This window comes from Lycorma delicatula, chromosome 7 (assembly GCF_047948215.1).
Source record: "Lycorma delicatula isolate Av1 chromosome 7, ASM4794821v1, whole genome shotgun sequence".
NCBI classification, from domain to species: domain Eukaryota; kingdom Metazoa; phylum Arthropoda; class Insecta; order Hemiptera; family Fulgoridae; genus Lycorma; species Lycorma delicatula.
The window spans coordinates 89,188,261-89,209,744 of record NC_134461.1 but is presented as its reverse complement, the minus strand read 5'-3'; the positions used below and the strand labels follow the sequence as shown (position 1 = coordinate 89,209,744).

The following is a 21,484-nucleotide window of genomic DNA, read 5'->3' as shown; positions in this document are numbered from 1 at the left end:
GCGCTTATTTCTGCTTTGTTGGTAAGAAAAGATTTTTTGTAACGTAATAATTTATTTACTAATTTGGTAGATTTAATTGCTTTAGATTTAAAATTGAATACTGTATTTTTTACAGTTTGTAATTTTTTTTAGTTCTTTATTTATTTTTATTCTTTTGTTATTTTAAGATCGTACATCGTTTACGAGTTTTCTAAATTAGAGAAAAGGTGAAATTTCAAAATCCTAATTTATCACTAAAAATAAATAAAAGATTTTTTTTTTTTATTTACCTGTTTAAACTAACAAGTAATTAGAGGCATTTCTTTCCTAGTATTGTAATTATTAATATTTGGGCTGACATAAAAAAAATCGCGTTTGCATGAAAAAATTATAATTTAGTTCCTTAATACATACTTTGGATTAAATGATGACAAAAAATATTAAATTTATTTTCAATGAATTTTTTTTAAATTTGGTTTAAATTTGAATTAAAACTTTTTTTTAATTTGATCCATTTTCAGACAGCGAAATTAATACAATTATCTGCGTTGATTAATATAATGCAAATTTAACATTTAACGGTTTATGTATGCTTTAAAATTTTAATAATTATAAAATATGCTCAATTACTCGCATTTCAGCACTGTACGGAATTACTAAAACATTGACAAGAACACAGCAACTCTCTGTTACAGCACACAAATGCAGCGAACATGTTAATATAAAAATCTATGTATATAAAAATGAATGTTTGTCTGTCTGTATGTCTCTTATGCCTTCCTAAACCATTCATTCGATAGCGATGAAACTTTGGGAAATGGTTGGACGCATGGCAGGGAAGGTTTCTGAATTAGTTTGGACCCGCTAGGTGGCGCTGGCGTCGAGATATTTCGAAAAATTGTATTTATGGTCCGATTTACCTCGTATTCAGAATACATGTTACTTACATGGAAAGAATTATCTCTGGAAAAAATGAACCCGCTAGATGGCGCTGGGGTTGAGATATTTAGAAAAATTATATTAATGGATTGATTTGGTTCATATTCAGAATATGAATATTAGTTATGTGAAAAGAAATATTTTTGTAAAAACTATACCCGCTAAGTGGGGCCGGTGTCGAGATATTTACGAAACAAATATACAAATAGACTTTTTTATTCTATATATATATATATATATATATATATAAATATTGTTAGATAGCATATATATATATATATATTATAAGGTATGTTCGTACGGGTGTCCGCTACAAACCAAAAAAGTAATGGATCGATTTACGCGCGGGCAAAAGGGAAAAGGGGAAAATGGAAAAAGGGGAAAAGATGGAAAGCGTAAAGGGGAAAGGGTAAAAAGGAAACTGGGAGAGTGGTGAGGGAGAAGTTGGAAAGGGAAAAGGGGGAGGAGAAAAAGTGAAAGGTAAAATTTGTGAAGATCAGTTTTTAATTTTTTTATAAAATTTTCAATTGTGTTCATTTAAACTCTCTCTCTCTCTCTCTCTCTCTCTATATATATATATATATATATATATAGCAATAGCGAAGCATTGCCGGGTCTGCTAGTAATATTATAAATATTCGTATATTGATATAATATTTGGGGATTGTAGTTCTATAACGGTAATTTAAGAGATATATGTAGATCTAATTAAAATAAAAAGATTACATTTTAAAATACAGCCCCTTAAAAGGCTGAATTTTATTAATAAAGTTATTTTGCTTTGTACGCGTTATGAACCAATATTTGACTGAGGTCACGTTTCAACAAAATGGTACTCTATCGCGTGATCGAACGAAAGTCTTTTTCAAAGTACTTCCAAAATAATTCTTTTATTAAAATATTAAAAATATTTTGAGCAAGAAAAATTTCCTTCAATGTGTGTTTACGTATATACGATAAAAAATTGTCCTAGTTATGGGCCATAATTCTCGAAAGTAGTATAACTTTAAAAAAATAAACACTATTATTTTGATTTTCAAAATTCATAACATCGAACAAATCTTTCAGTAAATTTTTTTCTGCTTTCCCCATGAAAAACTTTAATAACAAATATTTTTAAACAGGATCTCTTTGCCCTCCAAAGTATTATTTGATATATAACCTGTTATATTTAATTTATTTTTTTTTTTTAGCTCTTTTAAACATATAAATAATCCATTAGGTTTAAATTATAAATATTATCAAACTTCCTGAAAAACTGGACTTGTTACATTTATGTATACTACAGTGTTATATTACATTCACTTTAATTTCACGTGTTTGCATGAAGGGAGGTGGTGTACGGATATCAGAAATCTTTATAATTCATTTTTTTTAGTAAGATAATTACTAAATTAATTTCTTAATCGAATTGGTGCATATTTTTATTGTATTCGAATTATATATCTTCTAATCTTGTTGTAGATTAATGAAGACGAGAAACAACAAGTCTGATCTTATATTAATGCACAAATATACCTCAATTATAAAATGTTTCGCAAAGAAAAGTAGTGTTTTACAATTATTTTTTAACCAAATTTTCAATTTTGTTAAAATAAAAACGTGAAAAATAATTCAAAAGATACGAGTATATCATCAACAACCTAATAATTAATATTCTTATTTTTTTCGATCGGGTTGAAGGTTTATTGAGTTGGTTAGCCAATTTTCACATATTTCACAATTGGTTTTCATTTTCTTTAGAAGCATAAATTTCCGAATAATTATAGGACTATAATAAGAAACAATATTAAGAACATTTTATTAATAGAAATAATTGATAAACAAATGAATAATTACTAATAAAAAAAAATTCTGTTGTTTATGTTATTAAAATACTTAGTTTTAATTCCAAACAGAATACATTTAAACAAAAACCAAGTGTTTCAAATATATCTATTTAAACATATTCTATTTCATTCTTGTTTTTATTTTTTAAATTAATAAAGTTGTTCGCAGTTAAGGTGTAATATAATAACTTTAACGAGATAATTTTCAGCAGGGGCCTTATTTTACTAGTCCATGATTATGAAGGTTGATTTCAAACGAGATCAAGGAACTTCTCTATGAAAAAACAACACAAAGTTATTTCATTAAGTACGTATACAGACTCCCTCATGAAGAAACTGGAAGAATTTCAGTATGTATTCTACGAGTAAAAATAAAGAAAACGTTTATTTAAATGTGAATCCAGAATCGTTTTCGAGTTGTAACGAAAAATTTTTCCCTGATTTCTGCTCAAATAATAAAAGAAGCCATACCGTTATAAGATTTCCATTTCATATTCCTATAAAAAATGTTTAAGCTTTTATAGTGAATTAATCATAGAAACATATTTTTTTAATCATAGAAATTATTCTTTCTTAGAAAGAAAAATAATATTTTTATCTCTAAAAGAAGTTTTTTTTCCTTCTCCAGGATTAAAATAGGTATTTTCAACAGTACATTTATTTACTGAACATTTGTTAAAGAGCTTTTAATTAAAAATTTTATCAACCCATTAATTTTCAACACTCTTCCCTTTTTTTTTTTTGTAAAATCTTCTAACATTTTATTGTTTTTAACTATCAACATAAAATTACTTGCCTTTCAATAAAGAATTATCATTGATAACGATGGTATGAAGTCGTCATAAGATTCTTTTTACTCATTACTATCTTTTTCTTTTGCAAATTACAAAATAAAATTATTTTTATGAAAAATTATGAAATAAAACTAGGTAGTTAATAATTATTTGAAAACTTATGATCCCGTTCTTGTATCATATAAGAATGGTAGAATCGATTTTATAGAAATCTCAAAGATGAAATTATAGATAAATTCAATGATTAAAATTCCCATTAAGCCCGTTTGATGAGAATATTTGATCTTACTAGGACATTATTTACTCGGGATAAGAAAGCTATTAAAAAAAAGGAAAAAATAGGAGGTCAAAAGTCAAACTACACAAAAAATTCTTAAGAAAACTTTCAAACAGAACATATTTGGAACTTTTTAACGAGGAAATCAGGCTTTTTTGAGAGAGAAAAAGTTTTATTTTTATTAATACTTTCTGATAGAAAAAATATTTAAAAGATGTAAATTTAAAGCGAATTTAATACGAAAATATTTCATAGAAAATTATTTTGTATTCTATGCCCTTTTGTTAAAAGAAAACTGAGATAATTTAACTAATTGGTTACTCAGCTATTATTAGATTTTTTAAAGGACAACCTTACAAATAATAAATATAATTGAAAGTTACTTAATGTCTATGCTTTTTAATTATATATCTTTTCCTAATCCTCAGGACAAGCAATCCTGAGACAATCTCTGTAATTTAACCAAACGAGCAAAGTATGTCGATAACGTGAACATTAAATTTATCATTAATTATAACATAAAACTGAAATTCACGAAACGTTTATTTTCATACGAACTTGAGAATGACTTCAGACTGTTATAAGATCACCTACGTCCATTTCGTTCATAACCCACTAAGACATAGTTCTGTTAATCGTGACTGTACTAAATCACATAAGATTTTTATATTATTCTAAATTAATATTTTTACTTCTTTGTACGAAGTAAAGAAAGTATTATGATCGCAAAAAATTTCGGTTTTCAGATTTCAACGGAAATACCCATCTTGACCATCCCTGAATTCATTTTGACTAGTTTCGGCGTGACGTCTATACGTCGTATGTATGTATGTATGTACGTATGTATCTCGCAAAAATCAAAAACCATTGGCCGTAGTATGTTGAAATTTTGGATTTAGGACTATTGTAACATCTAGCTGTGCACCTTCCCTTTTGATTGCAATCGACTGTGAGACAAAAAAGCCCAAAATCCAAAAAAAAATTGGATTTTGGACGTTTTCTTAACAGCAGTAATAACTTCCCATTGAGAGCTTTTCAATGATATATCATAAAAGGTACTTATTTTCATTGGTTCCAGAGTTATAGCCAAACAAAATTTTAATTAATTAAATATTTGGATCTTACATCGGTTCAAATCCGACTTCATCTCTTCTTTTTTCTTTAACTTTTTTTTTAATTTTATTGATTTATTAATAATTATAAACCTCTGATTGTGAAAAAAGTTTTACGATAAATAATAATTCAATAATAACAATAAAAAAAAAAATATATAAAAATATCAGAAGTTATTAATAAAATAAAATTATGTGTATTTTTCATTTTAAAAAATGTGTATACGGAATTTAACAGGCGTATAAGGAAGTCTTGTGATGTCCACATTAGATTTTTTGTGTGTAATTTACAATAATCCATATAATTATTTTTTAAGTGTACCCAAATCCTCATAAATAATACAGGAACGACCACGGATTAATTTTAAATAAAAGTTAATTATTTCCATTAACTGGTTTTTTTTAACCATGATTTTTTCCTGACTTCTACTTCAATGCTGATTTTATTTTAGTATAATTGCTTGTCTTGACGTTAATATTATTTTTATACATTTTGGTTTTCGGTAATTAGTCTATATATTATACACTTGATTTTTTTTTATACCTTTGAAGTAGATTCAGGAACCAGAAATTAGGCTTAAACCAGTTTCTATTAAAAGTAAAAGGCTATTTAAATTTAAAAAATAATTAAATATAATACTGTAAAATATTAATTATTATTGTAAACATATCTGACTAATTATTTTTATTTTTAGAGAAGAAAGACATAAATATCCAGAATGGCTAACAAAAGAATTCATAAAATCCGCATTGTGTACTAATGGATGGAAACTAAAAGATGGTAATTATGAAAAATGTACAGAATCCAATATTTTATCAATTGAAAATATTAAAATAAATTTGCCAATACCAAAAGGTAATAATTACGCGTGTATGATATATAGAGTAGAAGCAGCATGTAAGGTAAACGATGATAATAATTTACAAAACATATCATTAATTGTTAAAGTACCTTTAGAAGCGGAAGAAGAAGGATTAAGAGCCAAAATTGGAATTTTTGAGAAGGAATCTATTATTTATAATGAAGTATTACCAAAATTTAAATCAATATTCGGTGAAAGATGGAAAGATTTGACGCCAAAATTATTTCATACAACCAATGAACACGTTTTGATTTTGGAAGATTTAAAAGAAAGCGGTTATAAAATGGCGGATAGAATGAAACTATTAAATTTTAAAGAAAGCAAAATAGCTTTATCGGCTTTGGCTAAATTTCATGCAGCTTCAGCGAAATTATACGAAACAGAATCCCAATTGATTATAAAAGCGGCAAGAGAAATTATGTTTCAGCCGGGTATGAAACAGTCTTCCGAAAAATATATGAGTACCTTTTTTAGATGCGCTAGAGATAGTTGTTCAAAAAAGCCAGATTTAAGCAAATACAACGAACCTCTTCGAAGATTTGAAAATAATTTATGGAGTATCGCTCAAAAAAAATTGAAACCTAAGAAAAATGAATTTAATGTTTTAAATCACGGTGATTTTTGGACAACTAACATGATGTTTAGATATACTGATGATAATACACCAACTGACATAAAAGTTATCGATTTTCAAATAAGTCGATATGGATCGCCAGCATTCGATTTATTACATTTTATTTACGGTACTGTTCAAGAAGAAGTACGATTAGAGCAATATGATACACTTTTAACGATATATTTACATGAATTAAATAAATCTCTCGAATTATTCGGTAGTAATAAGAGGCTTAATATGTCGAATTTAAAGGATGCAATTGAAGAACGTACATTCTATGCTGTTTTTATTACAATAGGGGCATTGCCGATGTCAATCGCTGATCCAAGTAAAGTTCCACTTATGGAAAAGAAAAAGAACGATGCTCGAATAAAAAGTTATTTCAAAAACAAATCATATTTGAGTATAATGGAGAGAAGATTAGAAGAATTTGAAACAAACGGTTGGATTTGTTAAATCCAATAAGTTAAAGAAAATACTCCTTTTAAGCGTTACGAAATATAATAAAAATTTTAATCAAACATTATTTTCATTAATATTCTAAGTTACAATTATTTAGAGATAAAAAATTACGTGTACATTTTGCTGACTGTTTTTTTTACCTGTTCATTTATTTATCATATAGTTTAAATTAAATACACCAGTTTACAACTGAAATATTTTAATAATAATTTTTAAATTAAGGAACAAAATTGTTTATGCAAAAAAACTGTTTAAGCGACTTGAATGTGAAAGAGGAGGATTTTAATTTGACCCGTATTTAATTTTTTATGTATTTTTAAATCGTGATTCTTTTTTTATTAAAAGTAAGCTTTAGTTTAAATAGAAAGAAGTACAGAAAAAAAATTACAAAGATTTATTTTGCGATTACTATAATGAAATATAAATAAATATTACCTCAAAAGAGCCGTTAAAAGGTCTTTACTTTAAGACTAAAATTATTTGACAGCTTGCGAAAATTAATCCAAGTTACCACATTAATTATTAAACTGTCCCGTATCCCATACGGTGTACAAAAATAATGTTTTAAATATTTCTTTCAGTGAGAGGTAAAAAAAATTAAGATTTTTGGAAAGTTTTAAATTGTTTAAAAATTGAGCTTGTTTAGTCCTTGACAAAGTTGTAATTCTGTTTAATAATATATTTACCTCTTTAAAAGTAAATACATCAAAAAAATTTTGAAAAATGAGCAAACCCGAAAAACTTGTGTTAAATAAAAACCTCTTCTACTTTTAATTTTTGTTTTATGTTTGTTATAATTTTTTAATTCATTGTTAAATTATTAGATTTTAGGTTTTATTTAAATTATTTTATATTGTTTTAAATAATTTCATTTATCTTGGTACTTATTCAAATCGAATTTACTTCTAAAGGTGACTGAAATTAAATAAAACGTAAAGAAAAATATATTATTAAAATTAGTTAGTAAGCATCAGAAAAAAAAGTATTTATTTCATAGCATAACACAACGAAACAGCTTTAATATTTGCAGACAAACTGGTCTACACGATTTCATCTGTATTCTACCCTTACATAAGACGAATGTACTTTTTACTCGTATTTGGTGTTAGTAAAAAAATACAGAGATTGTCTGAGTGGCGAGATACTTCCTATGAAAGTTTTTTCGTTGTTTCACAATCTATCTATCTCCTTAATTAATAATATAGATTAATGTAAACAAATTCAGTGTAAAAACATTTCAATCTTTATAGAGATCCGTAGTAGGAATTCTTTTTAAAATATATTATTACCAAATTATTTAAATATAAAAAACAAAATAACTTAAACTACAATTATAACTGTTATTTGACATACATTCTATATAAACAGTCATTTATATAATGAAAGTAAGGATGGTTAAAATCGCAAATAGATAAAATTTTAATCCGGCAAATAGGGTTTCCATTTATGTAATTTACCTTAATTCGTATAAATTTATTTAAAAAAACTTTTACTCACAAAAGTAATCTAGTAAAGAAGATCCTTTAACAACATATAATACGTTTTTTATTATAAGGTTGTTAGTGAAATATAATTTTTAAATTCTAACATATCTTTTCAGAGTTTTGCCAAGTAGATTAAATCACTATTCCTTAACAGAATTACAGAATGTATTTTTAAGTTCTTAATATTTTTTTTTTTTTTTAATTTAAATAGTTTAGAAAAAATTAATATTTTTTTAATAATAAGTAGTTTCTATTTCATTGATTGAGCAAAGTCAAACAATTGTCATGTAAGTGTTTGCTTAAATTAATGTGTGAAAAATTAACACGATTTTTCAACCTTCGTCATGCATCTTAAAGAAAAAATATAAAAAAAGCGTGATGAAGATTAACCAAAATTTGAATGCACGATAATTATTTACCGGATCTCATATAATGCATATGCAGATATGACAGTGATGTTTTGACCTTGTTCTATTATTCAAATAAAAATTAATCCTGAAAAGAAAAGTATTAGTTTTATTTTAAAAAAATAATCTATTTAATTGTAGATTGTTAGAAACATTTTTAAATTAAATTTTTTCCAGCTGAAAAACGTTTTTACATTCGAAAACAAAAATCCTATATTTTATTAAACGATTCGTTTTTCATTTTGTGAAAAATTGTTTCTGACGGTCCAGCTGAAAAATTTTTGGGTAACTTTAGCGAATGATTTTTTAAATAAAAATTTCATGTGTCACGTAGACCTTTAGAAAAATTTTTTTATTAACTTTGGAATATAATGATTCATAGCATTATTTTATTGTGATATCTTAAGTATTTCTGGATAATAAAATTAAAGAAAATTAGTTGTAAAACTTAAGGAAAAAATTAAATATTCCTAAATTCCAGAAAGAATTTTTTACTCTGTTTTTTTTTTAATTTTTATTATTTTATATTTATCGAGACACATATTTTTTTTAATTTCACATGATTGTATTTTTTTCATTCGGACAGTTTTATTTGTAGGCCGGTCCATATTTTAAAATAAAAATAAAAAATAGAAATAAATTTAAAATAAAGATAAAAAAGACTAGAAAACAATTATTTTTTATTAAATTTTAAATTTGGAATTTTTTTAATCTGCGTTAAAAGTTCAAGATGATTATAGTATGATAATAGTACTATTACTACGATTAAATTTTTATTTTGGCCTCAAAGATCAAAATTTAAAGATAATTTTTAATCCTTTTGAATACTATTTTAATTTTTGAATATATATATGTTTTAATTTGCATATAAATTTTTAAGTTGATTTTATTATGCAAGTAATTAAAATTTCTTCCTGCTTTTCTTTTCTTATTTATCGATTAATTTTTATTATTATTATATATATATATATATATATATATAATAATAATAATAATATATATACATAATATTGAACTTACTAGTAGAAGAAACTATCAGTAAGTACTTTTATTCCGACAACCTTTACTCTGTAGAACCCAATTTATAAATATAAGACATTAATTATTTGCGCGCGCAGACACACACACACACACAAATATACATACATATATATATATATATATATATATATATATATATATATATATATATATTATTTTAATTTATAATAATATTGGTAAGTTAATAATAAGTTTCTCTTTTACTATAGAATATTCATTCAAGCACTCTTTTAACTATGTATAACTGTATAACATATATATAGCTATACATACTTTTTTGTCAACTTTTGTAACAAATTATGTGTGTTTTTAACAAAAACTGAATGCGTAAGTTTCACAAAAATGTTTAATCGTATGTTCAAAGATAAAAAAGATTATAAACTTCATTACAGGCTTATAAATCATAATTAACGTAAATATACGTTTATTTACAACACATTAAACGTTATTATGTAACTAATTCAAAATTTGTTCGTTTTTAATTTTAGAAATATCTTGTAATAAACTTGTGTGACTGGCATAAAATCAAATTTTGTTGTTAAATAATTTGTTTAATCAATTAATGAAATTATTACCGTTATTATAAGATTAGAAATTTTTATATGTGAACTGAATGTGTTTTTTTTTACGTTTCGTTAATTATTTGATGTTAATTTTATATTTGATAAAATATGCTACACTAACTTATGTTTTTAATTATTAGTTATATATTTTAATTGTTACTGTTTATAGTTTACATTTGTTATAAAATATATGTTAAAAAAATACTATAAAATAAATACATGTTATGTAAAAGCTGTTTCTCGTGGATTAGATAAGATAAACATTTTGAAATATTTGTTTTTAAAATCTAACTTCATTTATCGTGAACCATAATAATATCAGGTATTTTCTATGAATCAATTACCTTACATTTCTTGTAACAATAAGAAAGAAAAAGATGTATTTCCTGTAACCTACTTTCATTCATTAATTATATTTTGTTCCTAAATCACGAGATGCAGTTTGAAAGTTAATATAAAATATTAAATTAAGGAAATGTTGAACGTTTATAGTTGTTTAAATTAATGCAAATGTTTAAAATAAATAATTAAAAAATAAAATAAAATCATTTTTATTGAAAATATCCTCAAGTAAACAAGCAATTGGTAATTACATGTAATTTGTTAATAAGTAATTGATAATTATAATTATTATTATTATTACTACCAAGTATTTAATCTTAAATTTTTAATTGATTATCGCTAGCTGACACTGCAGAAATCTAGTGGTGAAAAATCTTTCAGACTGTGCAGTTTGTTTACAACATAGATATTTTAGCCAGTATATAATTGACTGAAATAATAATAATATTTTGATATCAAATCGTTTTTATGATGCACGGCTTACACACACAATTAAAAATATTTATCATTTTATTTAAATATAATATTTTTTTGTTTATTTGATTCAATGATTCTAACTGAAGCGGGCACGCATACCGTATTTCATTCTCACAGGTGTGGCGGTTATAGCATTCACTTTAAATACTTTTTACTTCCTTGTACGTAGTAAAGGAAGTATTGTGATCGCAAAAAATTTAGATTTTCAGATTTCAACGGAAATATCCATTTTGACCATTCCTGAATCCATTTTGACTAGTTTCGGCGTGACGTCTATACGTACGTATGTATGTATGTATGTACGTATGTATCTCGCAAAACTCAAAAACCATTGGCCGTAGTATGTTGAAATTTTGGATTTAGGACTATTGTAACATCTAGTTGTGCACCTTCCCTTTTGATTGCAATCGACTGTGAACCAAAAAAGCCCAAAATCCAAAAAAATTGGATTTTGGACGTTTTCTTAACAGCAGTAATAACCCCCCATTGAGAGCTTTTCAATGATATATCATAAGTAGTACTTATTTTTTTTTGGTTCCAGTTATAGTCAAATGAAATTGTAATTAATGAAATATTTGGATCTTAGAAGGGAAAGACACATCGGTTCGTATCAGAATTCATCTCCTTTTTTTAACTTTTTTTTTTTTAATTTAAATTTATTTATTTATTAATAATTAATCTCCGATTTCAAAAAAAAATATATGAACAATAATAATTCAATAACAATAAAAAAAATATATATATATTTGAAAAAATGTCAAAAGGTATTAATGAAATACAATTTTATGTACTTTCATTTTAAAAAAATGTGTACATTTAATTTAATAGGTGTACAAGGACGTCATGTAGTGTCCTTAACATATTTTTTATTTTTTAAATATGATTCATTTATTTGACTCTACCGCTCACTTGTGACGTTACAACACAACTGGTGCTGGAGGCTAAAGAGACAAAGAAAGACGACTACAACAACTGTACATCAGTGCTACACGAGCGCTCCTTGTGGTGAGAGGGGGAACTAATGATGATATATCATAGCCTTTAGTATTTATAACACTTTTGTGGGTGGGGGTGGGATTTTGTAAAAATTCTTCTATTGGAAAAATTAGTTTTTAATTATTAACAAATGTCCCTAAGAAAATTAAGATAAAGATTTGGCGAAATCTCGAGATACTGAGAGTGATCATGTTCTACAGCCTCACCACCTTAACCTTTTAAGTTGAAAATTTAAAGGCATAATGCCCCATATATAGAAGTAATCTGATGAAATGAGGTCAAAATCGGTCAAGTTGTTCTAAATATATAAGGTGATTTAGAGACCAATACCCCGAACATACACACGTAAGTATGAAGTTCCGGAAAATTTCCATCCTTAGGTGTCAAAACGTAAATATCCGGTGAAAACCGCATAAGCCCAAATTGGACCGATTACCAATTTACCTTCATAAATAAAAATAACACACAAACAAAAAAATTAAGTAAAGGAAAAAGTAGAAAAAGAAATTAACATTTTTTTTCCAGTTTGCAAAAAATTAGAAATTTCAAAAACCTTTACAAAGCATGATGATTTTCTATACAAAAATTGTTCATTTCAATCGTCAAGGAATTGAAATTTTATATAAATTGTTAAGCCTTATCAGTAAATTCAAAGGAATTTGAAAAGTAGAAAAATGTGAAAGGAAAAGTAGATGTAAATACATGTAAGTTATAATAAATGCAAAAGAATCTTTAAAAATAAAAAATTAAATAATTTACATCTTTTAGATTGCGAGCTGTGAAGTTCAGATACATGCGTTTACTTCCTGCTTGTTTGTTGCGCTCGAGTAAAGTAGCATTTCCTGAAAAATGGATAAAATTAAAGCTGTTTGTAAAGTATTTTGTCTTAAAAGGTTTAGCGCCGCGGGACATAGAAAAAAAGTTAGATTTTCTTCGTTTGGGCCGTAAAAAAATGAGTTGCTGAAATTAAACTTGGTTGGTCGTACAGGACATGGACGCTCAAAAACCACTATGACAAATTAAATCATCACAAAAATCCACAATGTCGTATTAAATGATCGCCGACTGACGATCGTGAACTTGATGACATTGGAAACATCTCGATAGACCGTGTCCATTACGTGTTGACGATATTTTGGGTATTAAGAAACTTTCCCTTGATAGGTGCCGCGTTTTTTAACGACCAAATACGCATTCGACGGAACACTTTTTAAGATGTTTAGGCTTTATTTAAACGCAATTCCGCTAAGTTGTTTGATTTGTATAATAGTAGATGAAACGTAGAATCAACATTACATGACAGAGATCGAATAGTAGTCCAAACAATAGGTGGGAAGAAATGAAAGTGTGTCAAAGAAAGCGATTAGTATATTTTTAAGTGAATTAATTTTTCATCTGCAAAAAAATTCATGGCTACGGTTTTTTGGAATTTTTGTTGTGCGGTCCACATAGACTACATGGAAAAAGGCAGGACCATCATCAGAAAGTATTACCCTTCACAATTGGACCGACTGAAGGGTGCTACTCAGGAAAAAATGTCCACATTTGGTCCAAAAATTAGGTTCTCCTTTACCACTATAATGAGCTCGCACAAGCGTCGCGGATTGGCGTTGCAAAACACCATTAATTACGCTACGAAGTTCTTTTATATTCGCCATATTAGATTTGGTTTCCAGTGATTACTTCCTCTTCAAAACCATCATGGCTCGCTGGACGAAGTTTCATTTCAAATGATGTTGTTAAAGCTTAGATAACTGTTAGTAGAGTTGGACAAATTGCACTATGCCGAGATTATTAGAAAGTTGGTATATATACGTCGGATTGCAGGGTTGAAAATTAAAAAAGAAATTCTGAAAAATCTTGTATTTTCTTTGGTCAAAAAACTTTCCGAACGGCCCTAGTACAATGGAAGTTCTACCTGCTTATATTTAAAATAATTTCTTACAATAAATCATGTAAGGTACATAAGATACAAGCAGCACTAATCTGGGTTTAATTCTCTGAAAGTAATGATGTTAATAAACACATATTTCCCGTAGTTGAAAGGGAAGAAATCATATTTAGGGCTGAGAGTATCAATTGAATTTCGGCGGGCTTATCATGCTGATTCAGGACAGTGTATTATATTCAATTCATTGTTCGTTTTCCCTAGTAGGTTTGCCTATTAAAAACAGGCTATATATATATTATTTAGCAATTTCTTATCTTATTTACAGGTATCTCATGTCGATTGTTTATAAATGTTAATTATGTGATTCGATTACGTAACATAAAACACTTATTAAAAAAATAAAAATAAAAACAGATACTATAAAACCAGATACTATTGCTTTGTACAGTCTAAGCCGAAAGTAAAAGTTAAACACAATTGGTCACTCAGTCTGGTCATCAATACCTTACTCCACATCCCTTATGATGGTGTCATCAAATAGCGTGTCGAGGATTTAGAATCCGTTATGGAGTATTTATCCAGTTACTTTTAGGGTTCTTAATCGTACTACACAATACATAACATAGTCTATAACACTAACCTTCTGTGGAATTATATGAAGCGCCTGTATTCTTTTGAGGAAGATCGGAAAGATTGCTACTAGATGCTAATCGAAATTATGGACGTACTATAACATTTATTTACAACTTTGAAGAGAGAAAGCAGATTATTTTAGGAAACTTGAAGATAGCACCAACCGTACTCCGACCGCCTCTAACGTATCTATCTGAGACCTAATTGACATGATAACCGTTGTCATCTTTTTTCTCAAAATATTTTTGAATTTTTAGAACATAAAGTTCAGTGTAAAAATATTTCTTTTACAATCAAGGAGAGAGAAAAATCTATCTATTTTTTAAATGAAACATTGAGACAGATTATGAAAAACAACAAAATCGGTACTTTTTATACAATTAATCTTTCTTAATCTTTATAAACTTTTTTTGAATAGAGAGAAACTAAAAAATAAAACGCTAAAAAGAATAGCTCCTAGTATGGTATAATATTCAGTTCTTTTCAACGAGATATTTTTAAGATATAACTCTTCAAAGAAAATCTCTTTTTTACATGAAGAATAGTACAGAGCAGCGATTCCCAAACTGTACGCCCCGGAGAGCCGCGGCCTCTTCACAGGAGCGCCATGAAATATTGTAAAAGCTTCTTAATTAATTGAACCAAGACATTTATAATTATTAATTTAATCCTAATAAACTAAAAAAAGTAATGACGATACACGAGTTTTATTTATTTTTATATCTTACTTACGAGTAGTCATACCTTTTTTTTAGGGTAGGACGCTATGGAAAAATTTTAATTGGAAAAGGGCGCCGCGATTCGGAAAAGTTTGGGAACCTCTATAGATTGTTTTTGTAATTTTATTACCACTTATTAAATCTTTTAAAGTTAGCCAGCTAGATAAACTGAGCGCATGACAGTTTATCCACTCAAGTGGAGCGCAGTTAGTCACTGCGCTTGAGCGAGCGCATGTGTTTTTGAATAATTGTTTTAATTAAAGTACCCGGTTTTCATTATAACTTGCGAACCGTTGCAAATTACGAATATTACTCACAATTGGCTGTGTAAAAGATTTTAAAAGTTAAATTTTCAAGGCTTGTTATCTTTTAACAAGCGTTTTCTTTAAAACAGTTGTTATTCTATGTACCATATATTGAACTAGCCTTAACAAAAGCTTGTTCAAGTTCAAGTTCACCTGTTTATTCAATACGAATTGTCAGTTGAATAATTTCTCTATCACACTGTACGAAATTGTAAAAATGTAGATTTTATTGCCGGTTTTATTAGTTCATATTATTTCTATAATGCTTGAAAAACTATTTTATCCTCTCTTTATCGTTATATTATATGATCATTAGAATAAATGTCATTGAATTCGATTAGTATGTTGAGGTGGGAAGTAAATATGGGACATTCCTCACCAAATAATTTATGGAATAATAATATTATTTATTTACAAAACGTTATAATAAAAAGAAATACAACTTTTATAACTTTTGATCATTAGATACGCAATTAAAGTAAAATAAATCTCTATATTCAAAACATTATTACATTATTGAACACGTTCAATAAATGATACTTAAGACTGCTGAACATCGAGGAATGAGCTTAGTTTTCTAATAAAACCATTAGACTTATTGTACAAAAGTAAACGTGCAAATAGAAAACTAGTTTTTAGAATAATTCATTCAATCTATTTCATTTCATTTACAGCTGAAAAGAAGAAATTAAATGATATCAAAATCTGGTAATAACTGTTGTTGTATCAACTGATACCGTTGTTGATTGAAAAGTTAACAGTCCTTCCTAATCTATCTCCTACAGGTTTTCGGAAAAATAATGGAATCCATGCAAACAAACACTTAGAAGGAATCGGCATTATTTATAATTAAAAAAGTGCCGTACAACCAAACTTGAAACGGTTAAAAGCAGTTTATATATAAAAAAAAAATCAAAACATTGTGGGGCTGTACATAATGTCGGAACAAAGAACACTTAGTACGACAGAGTACCATTTCAATTGGCAGCTTGTCGCATACGATTCTTTCATACAGATCTGTGATATTAACGTTTTCTAGCTGCGATCAGTCAATCAACAGTCAATATATTGTAAACGACAAATAGAAAACCTCTGTTAAAGCACATACAGAATGATATTAAAGTATAGAAACGGTTTCATATTTCAAAAGTGAAGTTAGAAGGTAGAAATATATTCAGATTTATAAGTTACAAAATTGTTATTTTTTGGTGCGTTTGAAATTTTTGTCCGCCGACTCGATCCGCCTTATTGTATCACGGATTTTTCTTCTTGTTTTAAGAGGAAGGTGGAGATAAGTTACATGATTTTAATGAACAATTTGACGAGAAAAACGATGGTGAAAGCTGTATCTCGTTTTTTAGTTATAAGCAATCAAGATGAAAAAACGGAAAAATCCGCAGTACTAATAAAACAAGGTAATACAAAAACCCGTAGTAGTTTTTTTTATTTCGTATTATCTTCATAATTACATCCAATAGTAAACTTTAAACATTTGAAATCAAAATTACAATTATTATTATTAATTATTGAGAAGGCTGTTATTATTAGGTTTGGCCATCTAACATTTAGATAAATATTTACTGGTTTTAATATTTTTTACTGGATGTAACACGAAATATTGGTAGCTCAAAGGATGATTTTTTTTAGGTTTGATGTACAATTACTTCATTAAATTGGCAGTAAAAAAAAATTTGCGAAAATTTATTTCTGAGAAAATCTATGTAACTAATGACACTGACCATGAGAAAGATTTTAAGAAATTTGACTTTAATTAAAAATCAAAACAAAACGAGACGTTTAAAGATTGTAATTAAAATGAAATACTCATGTCTTGATAAAAATAAAAAAGGAGTGCTGAGATATGACATAAAAAACTTTAAACATAACAATATTGTAAATTAAAAAATAATAATTTTATTATCAGCACTCTTACGGTCACAGTATAAAAATCATTTAAGCCCAAATCAGCTGTTTTAGAAGTTGACAGTTCCAGCGTTCAAGTCCTAGTAAAGGTAGTTAGTTACTTTTATACGGATTTGAATTCTAGATCGCGGATACCGGTGTTCTTTGGTGGTTGGGTTTCAATTAACCACACATCTCAGGAATGGTTGAACTGAGACTGTACAAGACTACACTTCATTTACAGTCGTATATATCATCCTCATTCTGAAGTAATACCTGAACAGTAATTCCCGGAGGCTGAACAGGAAAAAGAAAGTATAAAAATCAGCAGTTGGAGAGCTCACGCAAATACTCTGTTGTACTTTATGTTGGTAACGGTAATTACTTACAGAGTTATTCGGAGAGCTTAAATTTACCTTTTGTCTGTTTTATACTCACTCTCTTTAATATAAATTAGAATAAATTCTTGAGCTTAAATCTTGTAAAGACTTATTAAGGAACATTGACTTCTAAGTAGATTTGTATGTGCCCTGCTATTGTGTTACTGATGTTGCACATGTCATTGAACCCCCTGCCAACTTATATTATTTATAAATAACAGTAATCCCTTTGATATAATAATTATTTCGAATGTTACTTGTAATCATATTTTTGAAGAACTCATCTATTTTTTGAGTTAAACTTTTAACTGTTATTACTGTTTATTATATTCCTGATTCAGGTATTATACTATTTTTACTTCCTTGTACGAAGCAAAGGAAGTATTGTGATCGCAAAAAATTTCGGTTTTCAGATTTCAACGGAAATATCCATTTCGACCATCCCTTAATCCATTTTGACTAGTTTCGGCGTGACTCTGTACGTACGTATATATGTACATAAGTACTTAGGTATATATCTCGCATAACTCAAAAACGATTAGGGGCCATAGTATGTTTAAATTTTGGATTTAAGACTGCTGTAACATCTAATTGTGGTCCTCCTACCTTTTTGATTGCAATTGACTGAACCAAACGTGTCCAAAAAAGCCCAAAATCCAAAAAAAATTGCATTTTGGACTTTTTCTTAACTGCAGTAATAAGCCCACATTGAGAGCTTTTCAACGACGTATTACAAGTGGTACTTATTTTCATTGGTGTTAGAGTTATAGCCAAATAAAATTTTAATTAATAAAATATTTGGATCTCACAAGGGAAGGCACATCAGTTCGAATCAGACTTCATCAACTTTTATTTTTTTTTAATTTAGGTATATTTAATTATTAATAGTTATTAACCTCTGATTTCAAAAATATGTTTACAATAAATAATAATTCAATAATAACAATAAAAATAATATCAGAAGTTATTAATTAAATAAAATTTTATGTACTTTTCATTTAAAAAGAAAAGTGTATATGTAATTTAATAGGCGTACAAGGAAGTCATCTGATGCCCAAATAAGATTTTTTAATATTTGTGAATATCACTCTGTAATGAATAGGTTTGATAATACATTGCCAGTAATTAAAATATTGTTGCTTGTTCATGGTTTGAAAAGGATACTGAAAGACTAAAAAACTAAAAATGCCTTGTAAATACAATAATAATAAAAATAACAATAAGAAATATTACATACAAAATAGTAGTAGTATGAAAACCTTACTTTCTGCATCAATCATCTAGGTTCATTATTTAATGTATAAAAAAAAAATCATTTGCTAACACATTCAATGAAGACCATATTTTTAACACCCTCTTCATTGTTCCTCTTCACCAAATCCACTCGTTTACTAACAAATTTCTCAATAAACACACATTTATGATCGGAAATATACCCTTTCATTCTGCATCAAAGGCTTCTTTAATGTTGTCTTGCATCCACCTCAACCACTCTTTTCCAAAATCCACTCTTTCACTAATAAATTTCTCATTAAACGCATATTCATCATCAGAAAGATACCCTTACATTCTGCATCACAAGACGTAGTTTGTTATTTAATGAATTTTATTTTAACATGTACCATAGACTGTTGTTGACATCATGGTTAACGATTCTTTAATGTATCTGGTTTTGGCTCCTCAAATTCGAGTGACCAAAATATTTAATACAAGCAACAAATTTATCGATGAAACAGTTTATTTTGCAGATTCTGCCTCACAATACATAGTTTATTATTTACTGTATTCAACTACTACAGACTACTGATGACATCATGGGGATTCCCCGCATAGTATGCAGCTGTTAATCAAGTTGTTTTTTAAGGTGACCTTTGATCTAGTATCAATAGTATAAAAACTATGTCTATTCATCTTGCAGTGAACAATCAATCACACATATATATATATATATATATGAAAATCAGTAAATATTTTATATATCCGTATCTGATTTCCATTTAAATTTTTATACGGATACGAAATTGAATTTATTATCGCTTTAATATTTTTCACTTTACACGAATTGAATATAGACATGTCTTTAACAGCATTATTTTTTATATCGGTTTGGAAACCAACAATAACAAACTGTGGTTTGTTTAATTGTTAAAACATTTTATATTATTAATAATTAATATATTGTTTAGTCCAAATTTACTTTTATCATGTTAACATGTACGTACTGAAAATTACATATTATTCAACAATGTAATAAGCATATTAAGCATTTATTTAGTCAGTACACTTATGCATAATTATGTATCTTTCATTTAAAACATTAAAGTATCCTATATAATACAAAGTCAAAATTGTCTCAATTTATTTAGTGTTTGAACCAGCACTGTTTAGTCATCAAATACACATATTGTTTGGTCCTCTACAATCATAACCTACAATTTCAGGGAACTTCATTTGCAACAAATTTCATACGAACAGGGTTCGCTTATGAAATAAGTGAAGAATGATATTGTAAAACATAGTCAACTATTTTATTCCAGTGTTTTTCAGTTACTGTAAAAATAATAATAGTTTATAAAAATATGGGACTAATGACACTATCAAAGGGGGGTATTTTAAATTAACTTTCCTTTCAACAGTAGTAATTCATGCCTTCATAACTGTCATTTCAGACATTGTAAAAAGAAACAATTATTTCTTCAGGAGCAAATGTTATAAGCACAGTAATCGGTGATTTAAAACAAACTAATAAACTTAATGAGAAAGGTTTACTTGCAAGAAACAGAAAAGAGCTTACATCAAAATGAAATCCATATATATTGAGAGTAGATCCAATACAAGGTCCTTGGATATTTGCAAACAAGTTTTCTTCAGATAAGATCACTTCCTTCAAATATTCCATATTATAATCCTACACCTATTTCAGAATTAAACACATGATTCAAAAATGGTTTAAATAAAAAGAATAGTAGAAATAAATATGAAAAAATAAAATAATCTCCATTCAAACTAAAGAAAATAACTTTGACCTGCTTTAAAATTTAATTATAAAAATTCTCAATTTTTGCCTGTAGGAGTATCAACGTAGGTCTGCTTATTTAGATAATAAAGAGTCATTCTTCAGAAATTCAGTATAGGCAAAGAAAACAGCTATAATGAATAATCAACAATTAATGATAAAAAACAACTAAGGTTAGAAATGGGTCTGAACAAATATAAACTTGATCTAGAAATAAAATTTATTTGATTTGAGTGAAAGCTCTCACTTGTACATTGGTATGCCATATAATCACTTACTGAAATTTGAATTATCACATTTCTTGTAGGGGTTACAGAGCAATTAAACTCTTATGAAAAGGTAAAGATGCTCACATCAATCTAAGATTTAAAATATGAAATAGGTGCTGTGTTGAAGATATGTAATTACTGCAACACAGCTTGAACTGCAATTTAATGATTTTTCAAGAAAAATGTTG

At 27.2% G+C, this 21,484-nt stretch overlaps 2 protein-coding genes across 2 annotated transcripts in view; one reads left to right on the top strand and one right to left on the bottom strand.

Annotated features, from left to right (window-relative positions):
* The window catches only part of LOC142328065 (metabotropic glutamate receptor 1-like), a 589,241-nt gene that overhangs the window by 126,152 nt on the left and 441,605 nt on the right, over nt 1-21,484 (bottom strand). The gene's annotated exons all lie outside the window — the stretch shown is intronic.
* LOC142327814 (uncharacterized) lies at nt 5,705-6,989 on the top strand. The gene has a single exon (XM_075371151.1). The coding sequence runs from the start codon at nt 5,804-5,806 to the stop codon at nt 6,863-6,865; it is 1,062 nt and encodes a 353-aa protein (XP_075227266.1). The 5' UTR covers nt 5,705-5,803; the 3' UTR covers nt 6,866-6,989.